The sequence below is a fragment of the Oncorhynchus masou genome, chromosome 29, assembly GCF_036934945.1.
Source record: "Oncorhynchus masou masou isolate Uvic2021 chromosome 29, UVic_Omas_1.1, whole genome shotgun sequence".
In the NCBI taxonomy this organism is placed as follows: domain Eukaryota; kingdom Metazoa; phylum Chordata; class Actinopteri; order Salmoniformes; family Salmonidae; genus Oncorhynchus; species Oncorhynchus masou.
This window is the reverse complement of record NC_088240.1, coordinates 44,382,543-44,406,002: the sequence shown is the minus strand read 5'-3', so window position 1 is coordinate 44,406,002 and position 23,460 is coordinate 44,382,543. Positions and strand designations below refer to the sequence as shown.

The 23,460-nt window shown below is 44.2% G+C and overlaps 1 protein-coding gene across 7 annotated transcripts in view; it reads left to right on the top strand.

Annotated features, from left to right (window-relative positions):
* The first annotated feature begins 794 nt into the window (after positions 1-794).
* The window catches only part of LOC135519891 (nck-associated protein 5-like), a 117,651-nt gene continuing 94,985 nt past the window's right edge, over positions 795-23,460 (top strand). For all 7 annotated transcript variants that reach the window (XM_064945103.1, XM_064945101.1, XM_064945097.1 and 4 more), the window contains exons 1-2: positions 795-1,269; positions 21,543-21,664. In XM_064945103.1, coding sequence (XP_064801175.1) covers positions 21,636-21,664 — 29 coding nt within the window. In that variant the 5' untranslated portion in view covers positions 795-1,269; positions 21,543-21,635. The remainder of the gene's footprint in view (positions 1,270-21,542; positions 21,665-23,460) is intronic.

The following is a 23,460-nucleotide window of genomic DNA, read 5'->3' as shown; positions in this document are numbered from 1 at the left end:
GTAATTATCAAATGTTTTAAGAGTTTTATGCATTTGAGTTCTTCAATAGACGCGGTATAGGATTCTTTTGACATGAGTTGCCTGACAGCGTATCATCTGAGGGTCATGTGACGTGATACAGCCATAAAGGAGCTGGTTTCTTTACGTCAGTTTCTAATGTACTATTAATAATACTCCAGAGCAGAGTTCTATTTCACTCTCTCTCTCTCTGCCCTGACAAATGCATAGATAAATGCGTCATTTGTGCATCATCTATTGAATCATTCTACTCCATTGAAGACATTGGACTAATCCTTTCAAAAGAGGGGCACAACAGAGAACAATTCAGTCGTGACAGTGTAGCATATCTTCCTCGGCAGTACCCACAAGTCACACATTCCCTTTGAACTTAATAGATTTTGTCAATTCAAGTAAATGTATACCCTTGGTCAAATATTGCCTTGCTACATTCTCATGTAAAGTATTACGATTTTGAAGTACCTATGGAGGCAACTTGGAACACTATCATGATCTCTCTCTTTAAAATAGTACACAATGCGATGGCTATCCTCACCAGCCTTGCAGAAGCAGAACATGCCACCTATGAATTCAGCAGTCCCCAACCCCCACCCTGAACACATGTTATACATCCCCTGGGCACAGGCTGAGCATAACACTGAGACACAGCTGAGAGAGAGAGAGAGAGAGAGAGAGAGAGAGAGAGAGAGAGAGAGAGAGAGAGAGAAGTATGAGTGAGCATCAGAGAAAAGGACAGAAATAGAGCGATTAAGGAGTTATTGCAGAGAGGCTAAGAGAAGAGAGAGAGCGAGAGAGAGAGAGAGAGAGAGAGAGGGGGAGAGAGATAGAGAGAGAGAGAGACATTTTAGTGCACATGGGGTTATGGTATTTTTGCGAGAACCTTTTCCTTCAATCTCCGTGGATATGAACCTCAAGTGGATTTTGTTTTCTCAGATTCCTAGTGGATTTCCCTGTTATTCCTCCCTGGATCTAAATAGCTGTTGAAGTCGTGAAGACCAAACCATGCCTCCTCTTCATTGAAACTTCAACATGGGCCCTTGACTGGGTTCCCTGACTGGATTTTATTTTAACTCTATTTTACCAAGTGGTCCCATTGAGATCCTAAATACTTATTTTTCAAGGGAGACCCTGCCATTAAGGATGGTGCTATGTTGCACCCCCACTGATCACCACAACTGCATGCTCTACAGTCAAGATTCCTCCATGTGCTGTCTATACTGACATCCCTACTCATGGATAGCCACTGGCAGGGTAAGATGATGAACGTCATGCTGAAATGTCAGACTGCTTAGTGTGGCGCTGAATTACCACATTGTTGGTGTGTTATGCATGGCCTGAGAATTGTCATGGCGACTGACTGACAGATAGACAGATGACAATTGTGAGGTAGGGTTTGTGTAGCAGTAGCAAGGTCCATGATGTGTTAATGGACTGCACTTATGTAATAAGTAGTATAAACTGGATAAACCCAAAGGAGCATAAACCTCTTTGGGGTATAAACCTCAAAATGGCACTGTGCCAGGTAACTGTAAATTACGGTTGAAACTTGAATGAGGGACTCCAATGCGGAATCTAATGGGTTTCCGTGCCAGCTGTGCACTTTAGGTGGAGCAACTTTCTTAGATTAGTGTACATACAGAGTATCGCTTCTGTTGGCACCTATCTAAACAAGTGTGCACACAGATCCAAAACGGGAATACAGAATTTTGAAAAGTGCATAGCACGCATTATGTGATGTATACCTCAATGTTTCTTCCTGATGAGAAGGCTGTATCATCCAATAGAAATGGGAGATAATGGGCAACAACAGCAGCAGCCCTGAATAGGAGAGGACTCTTACTCAACAGTGGATGTGATGTGGCTCAGGGCAAGGGGATGGTCATTGTCCACAGACACATTTACATGATTAGCCCATCAAGGCACACAATCGACTGTCTGGACAAGAGAGAATGCTAAATACATTTAGGTTGAGTTAATTAAGCTACATGTTTTAGATACAAACAGGCAAGTGCAACGAGAATATGATACACACAGTGAACAATAAAAATATTCTCCGTCATAAATAGACTGTGGTACTATGCATTCATTTTAGTTTCATTAAATCAAATAGTTTATGTAATCAAGGTGTTGTTACATTTACATTTAAGTCATTTAGCAGATGCTCTTATCCAGAGCGACTTACAAATTGGTGAATTCACCTTCTGACATCCAGTGGAACAGCCACTTTACAATAGTGCATCTAAATCATTTAAGGGGGGGGGTGAGAAGGATTACTTTATCCTATCCTAGGTATTCCTTGAAGAGGTGGGGTTTCAGGTGTCTCCGGAAGGTGGTGATTGACTCCGCTGTCCTGGCGTCGTGAGGGAGTTTGTTCCACCATTGGGGGCCAGAGCAGCGAACAGTTTTGACTGGGCTGAGCGGGAACTGTACTTCCTCAGTGGTAGGGAGGCGAGCAGGCCAGAGGTGGATGAACGCAGTGCCCTTGTTTGGGTGTAGGGCCTGATCAGAGCCTGGAGGTACTGCGGTGCCGTTCCCCTCACAGCTCCGTAGGCAAGCACCATGGTCTTGTAGCGGATGCGAGCTTCAACTGGAAGCCAGTGGAGAGAGCGGAGGAGCGGGGTGACGTGAGAGAACTTGGGAAGGTTGAACACCAGACGGGCTGCGGCGTTCTGGATGAGTTGTAGGGGTTTAATGGCACAGGCAGGGAGCCCAGCCAACAGCGAGTTGCAGTAATCCAGACGGGAGATGACAAGGGCCTGGATTAGGACCTGCGCCGCTTCCTGTGTGAGGCAGGGTCATACTCTGCGGATGTTGTAGAGCATGAACCTACAGGAACGGGCCACCGCCTTGATGTTAGTTGAGAACGACAGGGTGTTGTCCAGGATCACGCCAAGGTTCTTAGCGCTCTGGGAGGAGGACACAATGGAGTTGTCAACCGTGATGGCGAGATCATGGAACGGGCAGTCCTTCCCCGGGAGGAAGAGCAGCTCCGTCTTGCTGAGGTTCAGCTTGAGGTGGTGATCCGTCATCCACACTGATATGTCTGCCAGACATGCAGAGATGCGATTCGCCACCTGGTCATCAGAAGGGGGAAAGGAGAAGATTAATTGTGTGTCGTCTGCATAGCAATGATAGGAGAGACCATGTGAGGTTATGACAGAGCCAAGTGACTTGGTGTATAGCGAGAATAGGAGAGGGCCTAGAACAGAGCCCTGGGGGACACCAGTGGTGAGAGCGCGTGGCGAGGAGACAGATTCTCGCCACGCCACCTGGTAGGAGCGACCTGTCAGGTAGGACGCAATCCAAGCGTGGGCCGCGCCGGAGATGCCCAACTCGGAGAGGGTGGAGAGGAGGATCTGATGGGTCACAGTATCGAAGGCAGCCGATAGGTCTAGAAGGATGAGAGCAGAGGAGAGAGAGTTAGCTTTAGCAGTGCGGAGCACCTCCGTGATACAGAGAAGAGCAGTCTCAGTTGAATGACTAGTCTTGAAACCTGACTGATTTGGATCAAGAAGGTCATTCTGAGAGAGATAGCGGGAGAGCTGGCCAAGGACGGCACGTTCAAGAGTTTTGGAGAGAAAAGAAAGAAGGGATACTGGTCTGTAGTTGTTGACATCGGAGGGATGGAGTGTAGGTTTTTTCAGAAGGGGTGCAACTCTCGCTCTCTTGAAGACGGAAGGGACGTAGCCAGCGGCCAGGGATGAGTTGATGAGCGAGGTGAGGTAAGGGAGAAGGTCTCCGGAAATGGTCTGGAGAAGAGAGGAGGGGATAGGGTCAAGCAGGCAGGTTGTTGGGCGGCCGGCCGTCACAAGAAGCAAGATTTCATCTGGAGAGAGAGGGGAGAAAGAGGTCAGAGCACAGGGTAGGGCAGTGTGAGCAGAACCAGCGGTGTCGTTTGACTTAGCAAACGAGGATCGGATGTCGTCGACCTTCTTTTCAAAATGGTTGACGAAGTCATCTGCAGAGAGGGAGGAGGGGGGGGGCAGGATTCAGGAGGGAGGAGAAGGTGGCAAAGAGCTTCCTAGGGTTAGAGGCAGATGCTTGGAATTTAGAGTGGTAGAAAGTGGCTTTAGCAGCAGAGACAGAGGAGGAAAATGTAGAGAGGAGGGAGTGAAAGGATGCCAGGTCCGCAGGGGCGAGTTTTCCTCCATTTCCGCTCGGGTGCCCGGAGCACTGTTCTGTGAGCTCGCAATGAGTCGTCGAGCCACGGAGCGGGAGGGGAGGACCGAGCCGGCCTGGAGGATAGGGGACATAGAGAGTCAAAGGATGCAGAAAGGGAAGAGAGGAGGGTTGAGGAGGCAGAATCAGGAGATAGGTTGGAGAAGGTATGAGCAGAGGGAAGAGATGATAGGATGGAAGAGGAGAGAGTAGCGGGGGAGAGAGAGCGAAGGTTGGGACGGCGCGATACCATCCGAGTAGGGGCAGTGTGGGAAGTGTTGGATGAGAGCGAGAGGGAAAAGGATACAAGGTAGTGGTCGGAGACTTGGAGGGGAGTTGCAATGAGGTTAGTGGAAGAACAGCATCTAGTAAAGATGAGGTCGAGCGTATTGTCTGCCTTGTGAGTAGGGGGGGAAGGTGAGAGGGTGAGGTCAAAAGAGGAGAGGAGTGGAAAGAAGGAGGCAGAGAGGAATGAGTCAAAGGTAGACGTGGGGAGGTTAAAGTCGCCCAGGACTGTGAGAGGTGAGCCGTCCTCAGGAAAGGAGCTTATCAAGGCATCAAGCTCATTGATGAACTCTCCAAGGGAACCTGGAGGGCGATAAATGATAAGGATGTTAAGCTTGAAAGGGCTGGTAACTGTGACAGCATGGAATTCACAATCAAGACATATGTTTGTGCTGCAGATAGCAATAGCCTGGGATAGCCTGGGAGCAAAGATAGCTAGCCCCGCTTTTACAAGCTTATAGGGGTACTCTAACATATCTAAAAATAAATGCTTTACACATGATGTCAAGGATAGTTCATTTTCAGCTGACGTCAGCATAGGTTTTAATAACAACATGTTTGTATACTTTTTGTTTGAACACCCTGCCGGCCCTTACTGCACATCCTTGTTTCACCCCTTTGAGTAGAAGTGAATTGTGACACAATTAGGGCCGCGCAATACGGATTTAAAATCCCATCTACATTTTTTTTAAACTTATGGGCGATTCATGTTTCAGTACCATTGAAAAGTTTGAACACACCAACTCATTAAAGGTTTTTTTAATTAAAAAACCCAACTATTTTCGACATTGTAGAATAATAGTAAATACATCAAAACTATGAAATAACACATATGAAATCATGTAGTAATCAGAAACTGTAACGGCGTTCTTCGTTTTTCGAAAGGGAGTCGGACCGAAATGCAGCGTGTTGGTTACTCATGTTTTTAATGAAACAAATGACGATACATGAAATAACTTATAAATACAAAAACAACAAACGGAACGTGAAAAAACCTATACAGCCTGTCTGGTGAACACTAACACAGAGACAGGAACAATCACCCACGAAATACACAGTGAAACCCAGGCTACCTAAATACGGTTCCCTATCAGAGACAACAAGAATCACCTGACTCTGATTGAGAACCGCCTCAGGCAGCCAAACCTAAACTAAACACACCCCTAATCAACCACAATCCCGATGCCTACAGAAACCCCAATACGACAACACAATAACATAAACCCATGTCACACCCTGGCCTGACCAACTAATTAACTAAAACACAAAATACTAAGACCAAGGCGTGACAGAACCCCCCCCCCCCAAGGTGCGAACTCCCGGACGCACCTCAAAACCATAGGGAGGGTCCGGGTGGGCGTCTGTCCATGGTGGCGGTTCCGGCTCGGGACGTGGACCCCACTCCATATATGTCATAGTTCCTCCCCTTCGCATCCTGGGATAACCCACCCTCGCCGCCGACCATGGCCTAATAGTCCTCACCCAGAACCCCACTGAACTGAGGAGTAGCTCGTGACTGAGGGGCAGCTCGGGACTGAGGGGCAGCTCGGGACTGAAGCAGCTCGGGACTGAGGGGAAGCTCGGGACTGAGGGGCAGCCCAGCACTGAGAGGAAGCCCAGCCAGGCAGTTGAATCCGGCAGATCCTGGCTGGCTGGCAGTTCTGGCAGATCCTGGCTGAATGGTGGATCTGGAAGAGTCTGGTTGACTAGCAGATCTGGAAGAGTCTGGTTGATTAGCAGATCTGGAAGAGTCTGGTTGACTAGCAGATCTGGATGAGTCTGGTTGACTAGCAGATCTGGAAGATTCTGGTTGACTGGCAGATCTGGAAGATTCTGGTTGACTGGCAGATCTGGAAGAGTCTGGCTGACTGGCAGATCTGGAAGAGTCTGGCTGACTGGCAGATCTGGAAGAGTCTGGCTGACTGGCGGATCTGGAAGAGTCTGGCGGACTGGCGGATCTGGAAGAGTCTGGCGGACTGGATCTGGAAGAGTCGGATCTGGAAGAGTCTGGCTGACTGGCGGATCTGGAAGAGTCTGGCTGACTGGCGGATCTGGAAGAGTCTGGCTGACTGGCGGATCTGGAAGAGTCTGGCTGACTGGCGGATCTGGAAGAGTCTGGCTGACTGGCGGATCTGGAAGAGTCTGGCTGACTTTCGGATCTGGAAGAGTCTGGCTGACTGGCAGATCTGGAAGAGTCTGGCTGACTGGCAGATCTGGAAGAGTCTGGCTGACTGGCAGATCTGGAAGAGTCTGGTTGACTGGCAGATCTGGAAGAGTCTGGCTGACTGGCAGATCTGGAAGAGTCTGGCTGACTGGCAGATCTGGAAGAGTCTGGCTGACTGGCAGATCTGGAAGGGTCTGGCTGACTGGCGGATCTGGAAGAGTCTGGCTGACTGGCAGATCTGGAAGAGTCTGGCTGACTGGCGGATCCTGGCAGACTGACGGCTCTGGCTGCTTCTTGCTGACTGACGGTTCTGGCTGCTCCATGCTGATTGACAGCTCTGGCGGCTTCTTGCAGACTGACAGCTCTGACTGTTCCATGCATACTAACAGCTTTGGCAGCTACTTTCCGACTGGCAGCTCCTTGCAGACTGGCAGCTCCATGCAGACTGGCAGCTCCATGCAGACTGGCAGCTTTGGCTGCTCCAAGCAGACTGACAGCTCTGGCTGCGCCATGCAGACTGACAGCTCTAGCTGCTCCATGCAGACTGGCAGCTCTAGCTGCTCCATGCAGACTGGCAGCTCCTTGCAGACTGTCAGCTCCATGCAGACTGGCAGCTCTGGCTGCTCCAAGCAGACTGACAGCTCTAGCTGCTCCATGCAGACTGGCAGCTCTGGCTGCTCCATGCAGACTGGCAGCTCAGGCTGCTCTGAACAGGCAGGAGGCTCCGGCAGCGCTGTAGAGGAGGAAGGCTCTAGAAGCGCTGAACAGGCGGGAGACTCCGGTAGCCCAGGAGAGGAGAAAGGCTCTGATAGCGCTGAACAGACAGGAGACTCCAGCAGCACTGTAGAGGAGGAAGGCTCTAGAAGCGCTGAACAGGCGGGAGGCTCCGGCAGCGCATGAGAGGAGAAAGGCACCGACAGCGCAGGAGAGGCGAGGCGCACTGTAGGCCTGATGCGTGGTGCTGGCACTGGTGGTATTGGGCCGAGGACACGCACAGGAAGCCTGGTGCGGGGAGCTGCTACCGGAGGGCTGGGGTGTGGAGGTGGTACTGGATAGACCGGACCGTGCAGGCGCACTGGAGCTCTTGAGCACCGAGCCTGCCCAACCTTACCCGGTTGTATACTCTCGGTCGCCCTGCCAGTGCGGCGAGGTGGAATAGCAGTTAACCCACTGTTCCTAGGCCATCATTGAAAATCAGATAGCAGATGTTTGAAGTTGGTGAGGGAGATAAAAGTCTCCAACTTCAGCAATTTGTTCCAGTCATTTATTTATTTTTCAATGATGGCATAGGAACAGTGGGTTAACTGCCTGTTCAGGGGCAGAACGACAGATTTTGTGCCTTGGGGACTTGAACTTGCAACCTTTCAGTTACTAGTCTAATTCTCTAACCACTAGGCTACCCTGCCGCCCCAAGGTAGCCTAGTGGATAGTAAGTTTTACTAGGGTAAGTTTGGCGGTGTGAGTGAAGGAGGCTTTGTTGCGGAATAGAACGCCGACTCTAGATTTGATTTTAGATTGGAGATGTTTGATATGAGTCTGGAAGGAGAGTTTACAGTCTAGCCAGACACCTAGGTACTTATAGATGTCCACATATTCTAGGTCAGAACCATCCAGGGTGGTGATGCTAGTCGGGCGTGCGGGTGCAGGCAGCAAACGGTTGAAAAGCATGCATTTGGTTTTACTAGCGTTTAAGAGCAGTTGGAGGCCACGGAAGGAGTGTGTATGGCATTGAAGCTTGTTTGGAGGTTAGATAGTACAGTGTCCAAGGAAGGGCCGGAAGTATACAGAATGGTGTCGTCTGCGTAGAGGTGGATCAGGGAATCGCCTGCAGCAAGAGCAACATCATTGATATATACAGAGAAAAGAGTCGGCCCGAGAATTGAACCCTGTGGCACCCCCATGGAGACTGCCAGAGGACCGGACAACATGCCCTCTGATTTGACACACTGTGTATATACAGTTGAAGTCGGAAGTGTACATAAACCTTAGCCAAATACACTCAGTTTTTCACAATTCCTCACATTTAATCCTAGTAAAAAAGTCCCTGTTATAGGTCAGTTAGGATCACCACTTTATTTTAAGGATGTGAAATGTCAGAATAATAGTAGAGATAATGATTTATTTCAGCTTTTATTTCTTTCATCACATTCCCAGTGGGTCAGAAGTTTACATACACTCAATTAGTATTTGATAGCATTGCCTTGCTCGCACATGATTTTTCAGTTCTGCCCTTGTGACCTTGTGATGGCCACTCCAATACCTTGACTTTGTTGTCCTTAAGCCATTTTGCCACAACTTTTGAAGTATGCTTGGGGTCATTGTCCAGTTGGAAGACCAATTTGCGACCAAGCTTTAATATTAATATTAATATTCAATATATCCACATAATTTCCATCCCTTATGAATCCATCTATTTTTTGAAGTGCACCAGTCCCTCCTGCACCCCCACAACATGATGCTGCCACCCCTGTGCTTCGGCTTCAACTTTTTCCTCCAAACATAACGATGGTCATTATGGCCATCGTTTTTTTTTTCTATTTTTGTGCTGTTGCAAACCGTAGTCTGGCTTTTTTAATGGCGGTTTTGGAGCAGTGGCTTCTTCCTTGCTTAGAAGACTTTCAGGTTATGTTGATATAGGACTCGTTTTACTGTGGTATAGAAAAAGTATAGATACTTTTGTATCTGCTTCCTTCACAAGGTCCTTTTCTTTCTTTAATTTTACCCACTTTTCCTCCCCAATTTCATGGTATCCAATTGTTTGTAGTTACTATCTTGTCTCATTGCTACAACTCCCGTGTGGGCTCGGGAGAGACGATGCGTCCTCCCGAAACACAACCCAACCTAGCCGCACTGCTTCTTAACACAGCACACATCCAACCCGAAAGCTAGCCGCACTAATGTGCCGGAGGAAACATTGTGCACCTGCGACCTGGTTAGTGTGCACTGCGCCCGGCCCGCCACAGGAGTAGCTAGTGCGCGATGAGACAAGGATATCCTTACCGGCCCCATGGACCTCCCGGTCGCGGCCGGCTGCAATAGAGCCTGGGCTCGAACCCAGAGTTTCTGGTGGCACAGTGGTCAAAGGCACTGCATCGCAGGAGGCCCTACAACGTCCGGGAGGCCCTACAAGGTCCTTTTCTGTTGTGCTGGGATTGACACTAGGGTGTGGCATGGGTTTTTGTATATGGTGTGTTTTTGTATTGTTTTTTTTCACATGTATTGGGATGATAGCTTAAGTGGGGTGTTCTAGGTGTATCTATGGCTGTCTGAAGTGGTTCTCAATCAGAGGCAGGTGTTTATCGTTGTCTCTGATTGGGAACCATATTTAGGCAGCCATATTCTTTGAGTGTTTCGTGGGTGATTGTCCTTATTGTCCTTATGTCCCTGTTCTGTGTTAATTTACACCAGTATAGGCTGTTTCGGTTTTCGTTACGTTTGTTGTTTTTGTAATTGATTCGTGTTTACTTTTGTTTATTAAACATGGATCGCAATCTACACGCCACATTTTGGTCCGACTCTCCTTCACCTATAGAAAACCGTAACACCTATACTGTTTTCTATTCTTATTTTTGCTTAATACTTTGGGATACTGGTGCACTTGTTGTCAGAAAGGCCCCTTTTTGTGTGTAGTCAACAGTAGGCCTACACGATTTTCTTCATAACGCATTTCATATTTCATGGAGCCTACATTACACAATTTTCTTCATAATGCATTTAGTACAAGCCACCACTTTTTCATGTACATGACACCATTTCTTTCATAATCCATTTATACAAGGCTGTGTTCCCAGATTGGAGAAAAAATACAGATTTTTCTGTTGTGTTTTGTGGTATCGATGAGGGCATTTGATTAGGGATTGATTAGGGATTGGGGATACATTTTTTGATGCGAGATTATAATACACACCATAATACACACACACACGCACACAAAAGCACACAAACACTTACACACATAATATACACACTCACTTTGTTTGCATTCAACTCTCCAACTCTTTACTTTTGTATGGATTATTATTTCTAAAATATTTGTATCTAGTTGTCATGTATTTATTATCTTTAACTGGTTAAATGTCTGTAGTTTCCATGTTTTAGTAATAATTAAGATGGTTAAATAGCCGTACATTTCTGCTTGATTTAGATTTTGGTATATTTGGCATTTTTATACATATTTTGCATTTCCACTGAAGAAAGAAATAATTATGTTTAATGTCAGCAGCAATTTCCATTGTGAAATGCTCAGTCTGAAGCCTTTCGGATATTGGTTTCACAGCCAATAATAATTATGCAAATTATATCAGCTTAAAAGGGGTTCAACCTATGGGGTATAATATTTTGGGAATAGGAGTATAAGAGAGTCTGACATATAACCACTAACTTGAGTTCAGTCTTCACCAATGAGAAGCAAGAGAGGCCCAGCTTTGTCCTTCATGACTGGGAAAGGCCTTCATTCTAGTCCGTAGGAAATCCTACATCCTACATCCATCTCATTAGATCTATACAGGATGGATCAACAGTGATTCATATTACTGATTTGGATCCTAAAGGATAGTTGTGTTTTGCACATTATTTGTCTACCCATATGATGTGGATCATTGTCAGGTTACTTGATATATAAACTTCAGTAACAAAAGAACACCATGGTTGTAATAACACTTTGAGCAGGTTGTTAGTAAATGTGTATAATGTGTTTGTATTGGGTCCACACTGGTAAGTTAACTTATGTAAATGTCTAGTCACAGAGGATTTTCTTCTGACTAACTGGTCTGGGCAAAGCACTTTCCATTTAGCTTCAGGCAACTTTGATGTAAGGCTTGATGATACCTGTAGTGACTACTTCTATCTGTCACACCCATTGTTGCTTATCCATTGTTCACTAGATATATCAATGTAATTACACCCAACACAATGTTGAAAAACAGAATGCTTCCCACCACTAGATCACTTAACTAGACGTGAGCTGGACGTGAGCCCAACACTGCCAACAATATAGCAGAAGGAAGTAAATGATAGACACAACCATAATAATCACCATGAAATTGCCTTGGAAGTACCATTAGTGTAAGCTAACATAATTCATTATTTTACATTAACCTGTTACACTGCATTGGTATGGCTTAATTGATCATAGCCCAGACTTGTTATAATTGCAAATACCATGCAGTTGCACCAGGGGAATTTAAACCAAACATATATATTTTCTGCAGGTCTTCTGTTTCCCCACATTTGTTGATTAATTTATTTCCCATCATGAAAATGTATCTTTCTCAACACCACAAAAAAACCTGGCAATATATTTTTTCCAATATAGCAACCCTCTGATATAGCACCAGTATCCCAAAGTATTAAGTGAAAACAAGCATAGAAAACAGCATTGACATTAATAATAAATAAAACATAAGGCTACTATGATATTGTAGCGACCCTCAAAGACAGCTGTGTGTTATGAGTTATGCTGTTCGTTTGTTGTGTTGCACTGACCAGTACCCACTGTTCGCGGGCTCCAACATTTTATTTTTTGTTTCACCTTCATTTAACCAGGTAGGCCAGTTGAGAACAAGTTCTCATTTACAACTGCGACCTGGCCAAGATAAAGAAAAGCAGTGCGACAAAAACAACAACACAGAGTTACACATAAACAAAAGTACAGTCAATAATACAAAAGAAAAATAGAAAAATAGAAAAATCTATGAACAGTGTGTGCAAATGTAGAAGAGTACGGAGGTAAGCAATTAATAGGCCATAGAGGCAAAAAAAATTGACAGGCTCCGAGCTTAATGATGAGCTTGGAGGGTGCTATGGAGTTGAATGCTGTGCTATAGTCAATGCACAGCATTCTTACATACAGTAGGTATTCCTGATGTCCAGATGGGATAGGACAGTGTGCAGTGCAATGGCGATTGAATCGTCTGTGGATCAATTGGGGCGGTAAGCAAATTGAAGTGGGTCTAGGATCTAGGTGTCAGGTAAGGTAGAAGTGATATGATCTTTAACTAGCCTCTCAAAACACTTCATGATGACAGAAGAGAGTGCTACAGGGCGATGGTCATTATGTTCAGTTACCTTTGCTTTATTGGGTACAGAAACAATGGTAAACATATTGAAGCAAGTGGAGACAGCAGACTGGGATAGGGAGAGATTGAATATGTCCGTAAACTCTCCAGCCAGCTGGTCTGCGCATGCTCTGAGGACGTGGCTAGGGATGCCGGCAGCCTTGCGAGAGTTAACATGCTTAAATGTCTTACTCACAACGGCCATGGAGAAGGAGAGCCCACAGTCCTTGGTAGCGGGCCGCATCGGTGGCACTGTTTTATCCTCAAAGCGTGCAAATAAGGTGTTTAGCTTGTCCGGAAGCAAGATGTCGGTGTCTGCGACTTGGCTGGTTTTCCAGTTGTAGTCTGTGATTGTCTGTAGACCCTGCCACATAAGTCTTGTGTCTGAGCCGTTGAATTGTGAATCCACTTTGTCTCTGACACTTTTCCTGTTTGATTATGGAGGGAATAACTACACTGTTTGTATTCGGCCACTTTCTCAGTCACCTTGCCATCTATCCACGGTTTCTGTTTTAGGTAGGTTTTAATACAACTTGTCCTATACACTTGTCCTATGCATGATCAAAACAATCTTGAAGCATGGATTCCGATTGGTCAGACCAGCGTTGAATAGAAATTAGCACGGGTACTTCCTGTTTGAGTTTCAGCCTATAGGAAGGGAGGACAAAAATGGAGTCGTGATCATATTTGCTGAAGGGTGGGTGGGAGAGGGCCTTGTAGGCATTTCAGGGGTCCAATGTTTTTCCAGTGTGAGTGCTAAAGTCAATATGTTGGTAGAACTTCTGGAGAGTCAAATTTGCTTTGTTAAAATCCTCAGCTACAATAAATGCGGCCTCAGGATATGTGCTTTCCAGTTTGCATAAAGTCCAGTGTAGTTCTTTGAGGGCCGTCGTGGTATCAGCTTAAGGGGGAATATACATGGCTGTGACTACAACCGAAGAGAATACTCGTAGGAGGTAATACGGTCGCGTTTGAATGTGAGGTATTCTAGGTCACGTGAACAAAAGGACTTGAGTGTCACGGCTGTTGAAGGAGGAGGAACAAGGTGCCGCGTGGTGAGCGTACATATTCTTTTATTTAGAAAAAGAAGCCAACAAAAACAATAAACACTACAAACAAACTGTGAAGCTATATGCCCTAAACAAAGTCAACTTCCCACAAACACAGGTGGGAAAAAGGGTACCTAAGTATGGTTCCCAATCAGAGACAACGATAGACAGCTATCCCTGATTGAGAACCATACCCTGCCAAAACATAGAAATTGAAAATCATAGAAACACAAAACATAGAATGCCCACCCCAACTGCTGACCAAACCAAAATAGAGACATACAAAGGATCTCTAAGGTCAGGGCGTGACATTGAGTGGTTGCATGTTATCACAATCACACCACGACTAGTTAATCATGGAACATACACCCCCGCCTTTCTTCTTCCCCGAGAGTTCTTTATTCCTGTCTGCATGATGTACTGAGAACATTAGCACTTTTATACAACAGGTTACCAACATATTCAAATAATGATTGACATATTTTCATTAAAAACTGTATTTTGATACATTTATTCATACTATTTCATCCTTTCACAAGATACAGCCCCGACACAAATTTAGGGTTGCTACCCAAGCCCAGCTTGTTATTCGTTCTATCTGTTCTGTATCTATGGATCCAGTCGTTCGTTCTAAACGTTCCATTGTTCCTATCTCTTGCTTTTCTAGCTAGCCAACTACAGCTAATTTACAGTCACGTCAAAAAGTGTTGCCAGAATAACATCAAAGTAGCAGCATTTGCATAAGCTGTTTTATAGTGACATTTACTTGGATATATCCATAACAAATTATTTTTTTTACCTTTATTTAACTAGGCAAGTCAGTTAATTAAGAACAAATTCTTTTTTTCAATGACGGCCTAGGAACAGAGGGTTAAGTGCCTGTTTCGGGGCAGAATGACAGATTTGTACCTTGTCAGCTCAGGGATATGAACTTGCATCCTTTTGGTAACTAGTCCAAAGCTCTAACCAGTAGGCTACCCTGCCGCCCCACAATGAGTTAATGAGGTGCGATTTCACCTGACATAGAACATGTGCTCTCTCGTCAGGACACTGTTGTTCAGTGGAGCTAGCCAACAACACAGCAAACACAATCACTTCAAACTGAAGCTGGAAAGGCTGCAAACTAGCTGCACATCATTTAGTTTGACCCTTTTTCAATTTACATTTATTTGTATGTATCCAGAAAAAGGATGCCAGCTGATTCATGTTTTTGACTGGCTAAGAAACACTGCCTGCTTGTCTGTGTCGTCCAGACTCCCATTACATTCGTTACTATGGGACAGCTGGAGATTGAATTTGAATATTGAAACAATGAGAGACAGACAGCAAGGTTTATACAAATCTCTGCAGTTGAATACTAAATCTCAGTCTCTCAAGAAATGTGAGATAATGGTGGAGGTCTAGATGCTTTTTATAGTGGAGATCAAGTATATACATTTTCTGGCATGGCTGATGAGACAGTGGATTGCGCAGTCAGATGGAACAGACTAAATAGGTATTTTAACATCATAGATTTAGCCAGTGGTAACTTGTGGAATAGAAACCGTCTGGAATGCAGTTTTAACCAATCAGCATTCAGGATTAGAACCACCCGTTGTAAAAATTTGATATATCGCTTTGCCCTATACACAAATTTTCTAAAGAATCCCCTTTTTTAAGTCAAAAAGCACGTAGTCTTTTAACATAATGCATGTTAAATGTCTGTCGGTACTACTGAATCTGAGATGTGGAGGGGAAATGGTTGGTTCTGGGTCCTGGAATAAAACAGAACAGTACACTGTACAAGATATGTCAAATGATCAAGTTTTCTGGGTTGCAGCAGGATGTGAGTTACTGAAGAAATATGTGAATGTAAAGGTCCCCAAGGCCTTACCCTAATTCATTCAAAACATCAATGCGAGAGGAAGAGGAGAGCTTCCTCAATTATACCAATTTTACCCTCCACCCAGAGGAAAACATTTAATGACAGTGTTTACTTTTCTGTCCTAAGTTTTTCCAAATAAGCACACATACCAGTGTACTGCTTGCTGCATGCTGCTGACAAGACAGCAATGGAATGACTGTGGGCCCACCCTCAATTGTTCCCACACCATGGGCTCAATTCAGGTTTGAGGTATAAATGTTTGCGCATGTTTATTTGCACACATTTAAGTACTGCACACATATGAACTGAAGATTTAACAGCATCCTACTCTTATATGTTCACTTGTCAGAGGAACAATTTGTGAGGATCGTGAGGAACTATTAATCCACTATGGCAACAATTTGTTTTACCCTGGTCACCATGTTTTTTACCCTGGTCACCATAGTTGTGTTTATCTGAGCATACGAGGGCCTATCATGTTTGTCCTCACAGTAAACCCCAAAATGGGTGAATCATTTGGCTTGGTAATGTAATTAAACACAAAACAACATAACAACCAGGACAGCAGCTCTCGCACAGCCCTCTAACATGCTAGTGTGACACTCCTGATCTAGGTCACTTGTCCTGAGTTCCAGCAGATCCTACTAATTCAGTGAACTCTCGGAGATCACAAATCTGCATTTGATTTCGTCTGTGTATGCTACTGTAGCCTCTGCTCTTCACGGTCCCTTTGATAGATATTGTACATATAGCTTTGTTTTTGAAATGCAGAGTCTATGCATTTCATTATTCATTGTTATTAATGAGCAGATTTTGAGCTAGGTAAACTGCTCTTTTAGAAAGGATTTGACATTTAACGATTATGAACCATCTCCATGGATTCAAAATCCACAAGCTTTAAAATGATGGCATTGTTACCATTATATTATGATGGAATATTACACTGAATGAAAATGAGATTTTGACATGAATACAATGTGTGCAGATCATGCTATGTATCCACCAACGCATACAAGAGTAAATTCCAGATTATTATTCACTGCATGTCAAAGAATCATGCTCTTGCGCTGAGAGCTCCATCTACAGGACATAATAAAGAGAACATAGATAATGTTCTGTGAGGCAGACTGTTACATAATGCCCATAAATGAAATCTGTTTAATAACCAGGAGTATGGAGTATTTTTCACAGCGTATATTTAAGAATAGTAATGTCTCCTTTTGTATGCGTAATGCCCATACACAGAATATCAAAGAGTGACATGAATGTAGTGACTAAATGCTACTAGAAAAATAAATACATGCTGGGATTAAATCAAATGTCACGTGACAGGGAGCTTGATGTCACGTGACAGGGAGCTTGATGTCACGTGACAGGGAGCTTGATTTCATGTGACATGGAGCTTAATTTCACGTGACATGGAGCTTGATTTCATGACTCCATACCTTATTCCCCTCTAGTAACTGATTTTGTTCACCACTAGATGGGAGTAATGACCCAGGTTATAGTCAATACTGCCAGGCACCTAGTCTACGCAACCCAGAAGCAGACAAATATGACAAAAACTGACATTCAAATTGAGGTCTCGCACATTTGAAGATCAAATGTAAATGTTTGGGATGATACTTGCTGGAGAGATTAATGTGGTTATTTTGAAGGAGAAATATGCTGAGAATATAAGACTAATGATGATGAATATGTATCTACAAGTAAAAACATGTTTCTGTCCAACAAATAATTGCACCATTCTAAATTGCAGTTTTTAGGTTTTAGGAAAAAGACCATATCTTTGACTATGGAAAAGATTGTTGAATGAGTCAATGAACCAACATTTTACTGGACTAAGCTCATAACTAATATCACAGACTTGACATTGTCTGGGACACTCAAGGCTGAGTTACAAGTGACTCGTTTGTTTTGAAGGCATAGCTTTACAATAAAAAATTCTGGTCAGATTAAGGAAAATATTCCCTATCTCTGACTATGGAAAATATTATTTAATGAGTCAATGAACCAACATTTTAATGCAAATAATTTTTTTGTGAGACGGCGCTGCAGTGGATACCAGACATTTTAGGGGCTCCTGACCAATTCTTCTATTTTGTGTGTTTTTTTCCCCACTGATCTCTACATAATGTCTCCGCCATTGTTTCCTATGACCAAAAATAAGCTTCTGGACATCAGAACAGCGATCACTAACCTCAATTTGGATGTCAATTTCAACTAGTCGGCAGCTCTGGACGTTCTGCTTACTCCCGATCAGGCCCTAATCCCTGGGACTCAAAAGACAAAGTAACGGCGCAAGAGAGGCAAACGAAGCGGCATCCTGACGCTGGCTAGCAAATAAACCGCCTCTACCCTCCATCCTATTGGCAAATGTAAAATCACTAGAGAACAAACTGGACGAGCGCCGCTCGAGACTACTATCAACGGGACCTGAAGATCTGAAACATTCTCTGTTTCTCAGAGTCGTGGCTGAACAAGGACATGGATAATATACATCTCGCTGGCTTTTCCATACATCATCTAGACCGGACGGCAGCCTCAGGTAAGGTGAGGGGGAGGGGTATGTATCTTTGTTCACAGCTGGTGTGCGATCTCCAATGTTAATGAAATCTCCTCTGAGTTAGAATACCTCATGATAAGCTGCAGACTATACTATTTACCAAGAGAGTTTTCATTTATAATTTTCATAGTTGTCTATTTACCACCGCAAACTGATGCTGGCACTAAGACCGCACTCAATGAGCTGTATAGGGCCATACGCAAACAAGATAATACACATCCAGAGGCGCCGCTTCTCGTGGCTGGTGATTTGAATGCAGAGAAACTAGCATATCACCTGAGCAACTAAAGGCGGCAAAACCCTTGATCACCTTTACTCCACACACAGAAATGCATACAAGGCTCTCCCTCACCCTTCCTTTGGCAAATCTGACCATAACTCCATCCTCCTGATTCATGCTCAAACAGGAAGGACCAGTGACACGCTCAACAAGGAAGTGGTTCAAATAAGCGGATGTTAAACTAAAGGACTGTTTTGCTAGCACAGACTGAGAGGAGATAGTCATTCAAAGATCATGTTAAACACTATTACTTCACCCATGTGACTTTTTAAGCAACTTGTTTACTACTGAACTTATTTTTTGCCATATCAAAAGGGTTGAATATTTACTTGTATTTTTAATTACTTAAATATATATACACACTGCTCAAAAAAATAAAGGGAACACTAAAATAACACATTCTAGATCTGAATGAATGAAATATTCTTATTAAATACTCCACGTGCCTGTATGACCTCCCTACAATGCCTGGGCATGCTCCTGATGAGGTGGCGGATGGTCTCCTGAGGGATCTCCTCCCAGACCTGGACTAAAGCATCCGCCAACTCCTGGACAGTCTGTGGAGCAACGTGGCGTTGGTGGATGGAGCGAGACATGGTGTCCCAGATGTGCTCAATTGGATTCAGGTCTGGGGAACGGGCGGGCCAGTCCATAGCATCAATGCCTTCCTCTTGCAGGAACTGCTGACACACTCCAGCCACATGAGGTCCAGCATTGTCTTGCATTAGGAGGAACCCAGGGCCAACTGCACCAGCATATGGTCTCACAAGGGGTCTGAGTATCTCATCTCGGTACCTAATGGCAGTCAGGCTACCTCTGGTGAGCACATGGAGGGCTGTGCGGCCCCCCAAAGAAATGCCACCCCACACCATGACTGACCCACCGCCAAACCGGTCATGCTGTAGGATGTTGCAGGCAGCAGAATGTTTTCCACGGCGTCTCCAGACTGTCACATCTGTCACATGTGCTCAGTGTGAACATGCTTTCATCTGTGAAGAGCACAGGGCGCCAGTGGCGAATTTGCCATTCTTGGTGTTCTCTGGCAAATGCCAAACGTCCTGCACGGTGTTGGGCTTTAAGCACAACCCCCACCTGTGGACGTCAGGCCCTCATACCACCCTCATGGAGTCTGTTTCTGACCGTTTGAGCAGACACATGCACATTTGTGGCCTGCTGGAGATCATTTTGCAGGGCTCTGGCACAAAGGCGGAGGTAGAGGTCCTGCTGCTGGGTTGTTGCCCTCCTACGGCCTCCTCCACGTCTCCTGATGTACTGGCCTGTCTCCTGGTAGCACCTACATGCTCTGGACACTACGCTGACAGACACAGCAAACCTTCTTGCCACAGCTCGCATTGATGTGCCATCCTGGATGAGCTGCCCTACCTGAGCCTCTTGTGTGGGTTGGAGACTCCATCTCATGCTACCACTAGAGTGAAAGCACCGCCAGCATTCAAAAGTGACCAAAATCATAGGAACTGAGAAGTGGTCTGTGGTTATCACCTGCAGAACCACTCCTTTATTGGGGGTGTCTTGCTAATTGCATATTTCCACCCGTTGTCTATTCCATTTGCACAACAGCATGTGAAATGTATTGTCAATCAGTGTTGCTTCCTAAGTGGACAGTTTGATTTCACAGAAGTGTGATTGACTTGGAGTTACATTGTGTTGTTTAAGTGTTCCCTTTATTTTTTTGAGCAGTGTATATATACTTTGACAATATGGGGTATTGTGTGTAGGCCAATGACACAAAATCTCAATTATATCATTTTTAAATTCAGGCTGTAATTTAATCAACTTTAAATTCAGGCTGTAGCCAACAAACGTGGGGAGTCTGTATGCCATCTTGATGGCAAGGTTTTGAACGATCTGAAGTTTTCTGACATGAGACCGCCCCACGTTACACCAGGCTGGTGTAGCATACTCAAAAGGCCAGATGCAGCTCTGGAACACTCTGATTGCTCTGATACACTGATGGCTGTTCCTGGAGTGGCTACCTACTTTTTTCTGCAGAATACCCTCAGGTGGTTCAGGCGCTTGATTCCCTTCTTCTCCAGGCACTCAATGTGGGCACTCCAGGGCATGTTTTCTTGAAGTGTGACCCCAAGGAACTTAGCCGTTGAGGATGTCTGGAGCGCCTCTCCATACAGTCTTCACCACAGTAAACTTAAACCAGAATTGCGTTACTGGTTGAGTAAAACAATGGATAATTGTCAGAATATAGTATGAATCCCAATTGACTAACCAATGCAATGATAGAGTGAAATAGCCTACAGAGAGGTGTGGCGTGCACTAGCAACACTGCACGCCCAACACCCACAAATCTCTCAAACCAACAGGTGTTAGCCTACAATGAATAAAACTCATAAAATAAAGCACATTCAAATAATTCATAAACAAATGAAATAGTGATTGAGTTTGTGTTACCTCTAACAGCACAAACAAATGGTGCGCTCATAAGTTGCAATGGCAGTAATGCAGTTTATAGAAATAGAAATGTTTGTAGGCTACCTTGGCAGCATGTGGAATGGAGAACGGTGGTTCGACATGATGAGAGAGCAGAAGAGAGCTCGCATCATCACATAGGCTACTGTTCAATAGGCTTAAATATTCAATAAATAAAGGAATAGCTTAAATGTTGAAGAAAAACATGTTCAAGAGATAAAAAGGGAACACTATATTTGCGGGTTAGAGTCGTATGCTGGCCTCAGATTATCATTTTATCACATATAGTCGGGTGGTTGCGGACGGGTTATTAGCAATTGCAGGTGGCTGCGGGTGAACAAACTGCTGAACCACACACCACGAGTGTGAATCATTTCTGAAGGCACTGTAGGTGGCAGGCTACAACTCAGATTTTTTCATATCGCCACAACTGCAGTTCACCCTAAGTATTTTCCCAAATGTCATTGGAATGTAGTCAGACCTGTAACCTGTCAACGATGGGGTTATAACACATATTGCTTCTGAGGTTTTCACAAGTAGCATGCCACTTTGCTTTGTCCTTATGTTGGTGAATAAGGTGAAGGGATGTAACCTGCCAGCTGTACGTAGATAAAGGAGTATGTTTATTTATGTTACAACCGGTATTCATTCTTCTTACAGCCTGAGTGATCCATCAGCCTAGCTGGAGAACAAACAACATCTGGGCGTAGAGAGAGAGAGGAGAGGGACAAGGCTCAGCAGACACATAGCCAGATGGTGTCACTCCAACAACACTACTCCAGGTACTGTAACGCAACTTCACGTCCACCCACACCACCTTAGGGTGCCATGCAGCATAGATGTAACCAACACAATTGTTTCCTGTCACTTTCGTGTGAGGGAATTACACCCTTTAGCATATTTATCGCTATATGACAACTCAAACCACACCACACCAACACTATAAACACCATGACAAAAAGCTTACCTCCATGAAATGGAATGGTATGTTTGAGAAATTTCAGGTGGAAAATGACATTTACATATTCCCTTGTGCTATGCAACACCTGAAGAACTGTGCATAGTGACCCCATGAGAACCCCATGGCAACCTAGACAGAACCCAGACAACGCAACCCAACCCAAACACTGTGGTAGTATATTCAAACAAGGCCAACACAGTAATATTCCAGGTCAATATCTTTCTGTCTGTCACTACAATAAATCTATGTAATATGAACCCCGGTCAGCTTTAAATTCAGTAAAGCTCACAGAATCGACAGATGGGTACCGTACTGTCGTCTGTTGACGTTGTTTCAATGGAAAACTACAAAGCCAGCTGTCACCACTTTTCTCTAAAACTTAATATGAAATAAAAACTTTTTGCAGAATTTTTTTTATTTTATTTTGATCACCTTCTCAGTGCGTGAAAATTAATCCAAAATAATTCCTGCATCCAGACCGAGCACCATGCATTTTCCTTCAATTCGCAAGTGGCTAAATCTATCTCACAGGAGAAAGCGAGCAAAACAGCGCCCCTCTGTATTACTATATGTAGCCCATGTAGCTGGTGCTGTCTGGCCAAAAATAGTATGACAAGCCATATTAATTTTAGCCAGATAGCATCACATACAGTACATGAGCTACACATACATGTCCTTTGCCTCGACGACGATGGTAGTATAATCATTATCACCTGTCTTTTTACTAAAGAAATGCATTCACTTATGTAATTTTTCTGGTAAAACGAAGTGGACTTCCTTTCTTTTTCTTTTTTTCTGCCCCACTCTGAAAGAGCCTCATTGCTGCAGCTTAATTTCAATGAAAGGCCTCGAGCGGAGCACGGGGGAGCCTCAAACAGAGAGATTATTCCATTTTTTACAAGTGTAATTTTTGTTTAAATTATGCCCAGCTCACAAGGCCCTTTGATGATGTGAGGCCTGAGGCAATTGCCTCTTCTGCCTAATGGTAAGTCCACCACTGGTTTCGTGCAGTGTCTGTGATTTCAAAGCATGGCAAATTTAATGTTTTAGAAAAGCACATTCAATCAAATAGATTCCTTAGTTTAGTTTATATCTTCATGGTACTTGCTCCTTTAAACATAAACATCATGCAGTGTGCGAGAGAGATCTATGTTTATGCACATTTTAAAATGATTTAATTTGGATTCATTGTTATGGTTGTACAGTACAAATGATTAAAGCTTTAAACATCCATTGTATAAGTTCCAGTGAAGTTAAAGCACTGTTTTTAATTAGATTTTTATTTTAAAAAACATAATTAAAGAACTTTATTTGTTACGAATGAGTAATTCAAAACAATTAACATAACTGATAAATACAAACGATTGTTAAAGCACTGCTCTATTAATTGACCAGCACACATCTTCATTTTACAACTATGTATATAAATAAACCCAGTTCAATAGACACAAAAAGGTTTTGCCCCCCTACAGAAAGTTTATGTGGTTTGGTCTAATCGAGGCGGAGCCGAATAACTGTTGTACAGACCATTTTCAGACAGAGAGATATGATAATTGTGTAGAAGAATCAAACCACTTTTTGATCCGGCATTACAGAGGTAAATTGATATCTGTGGTC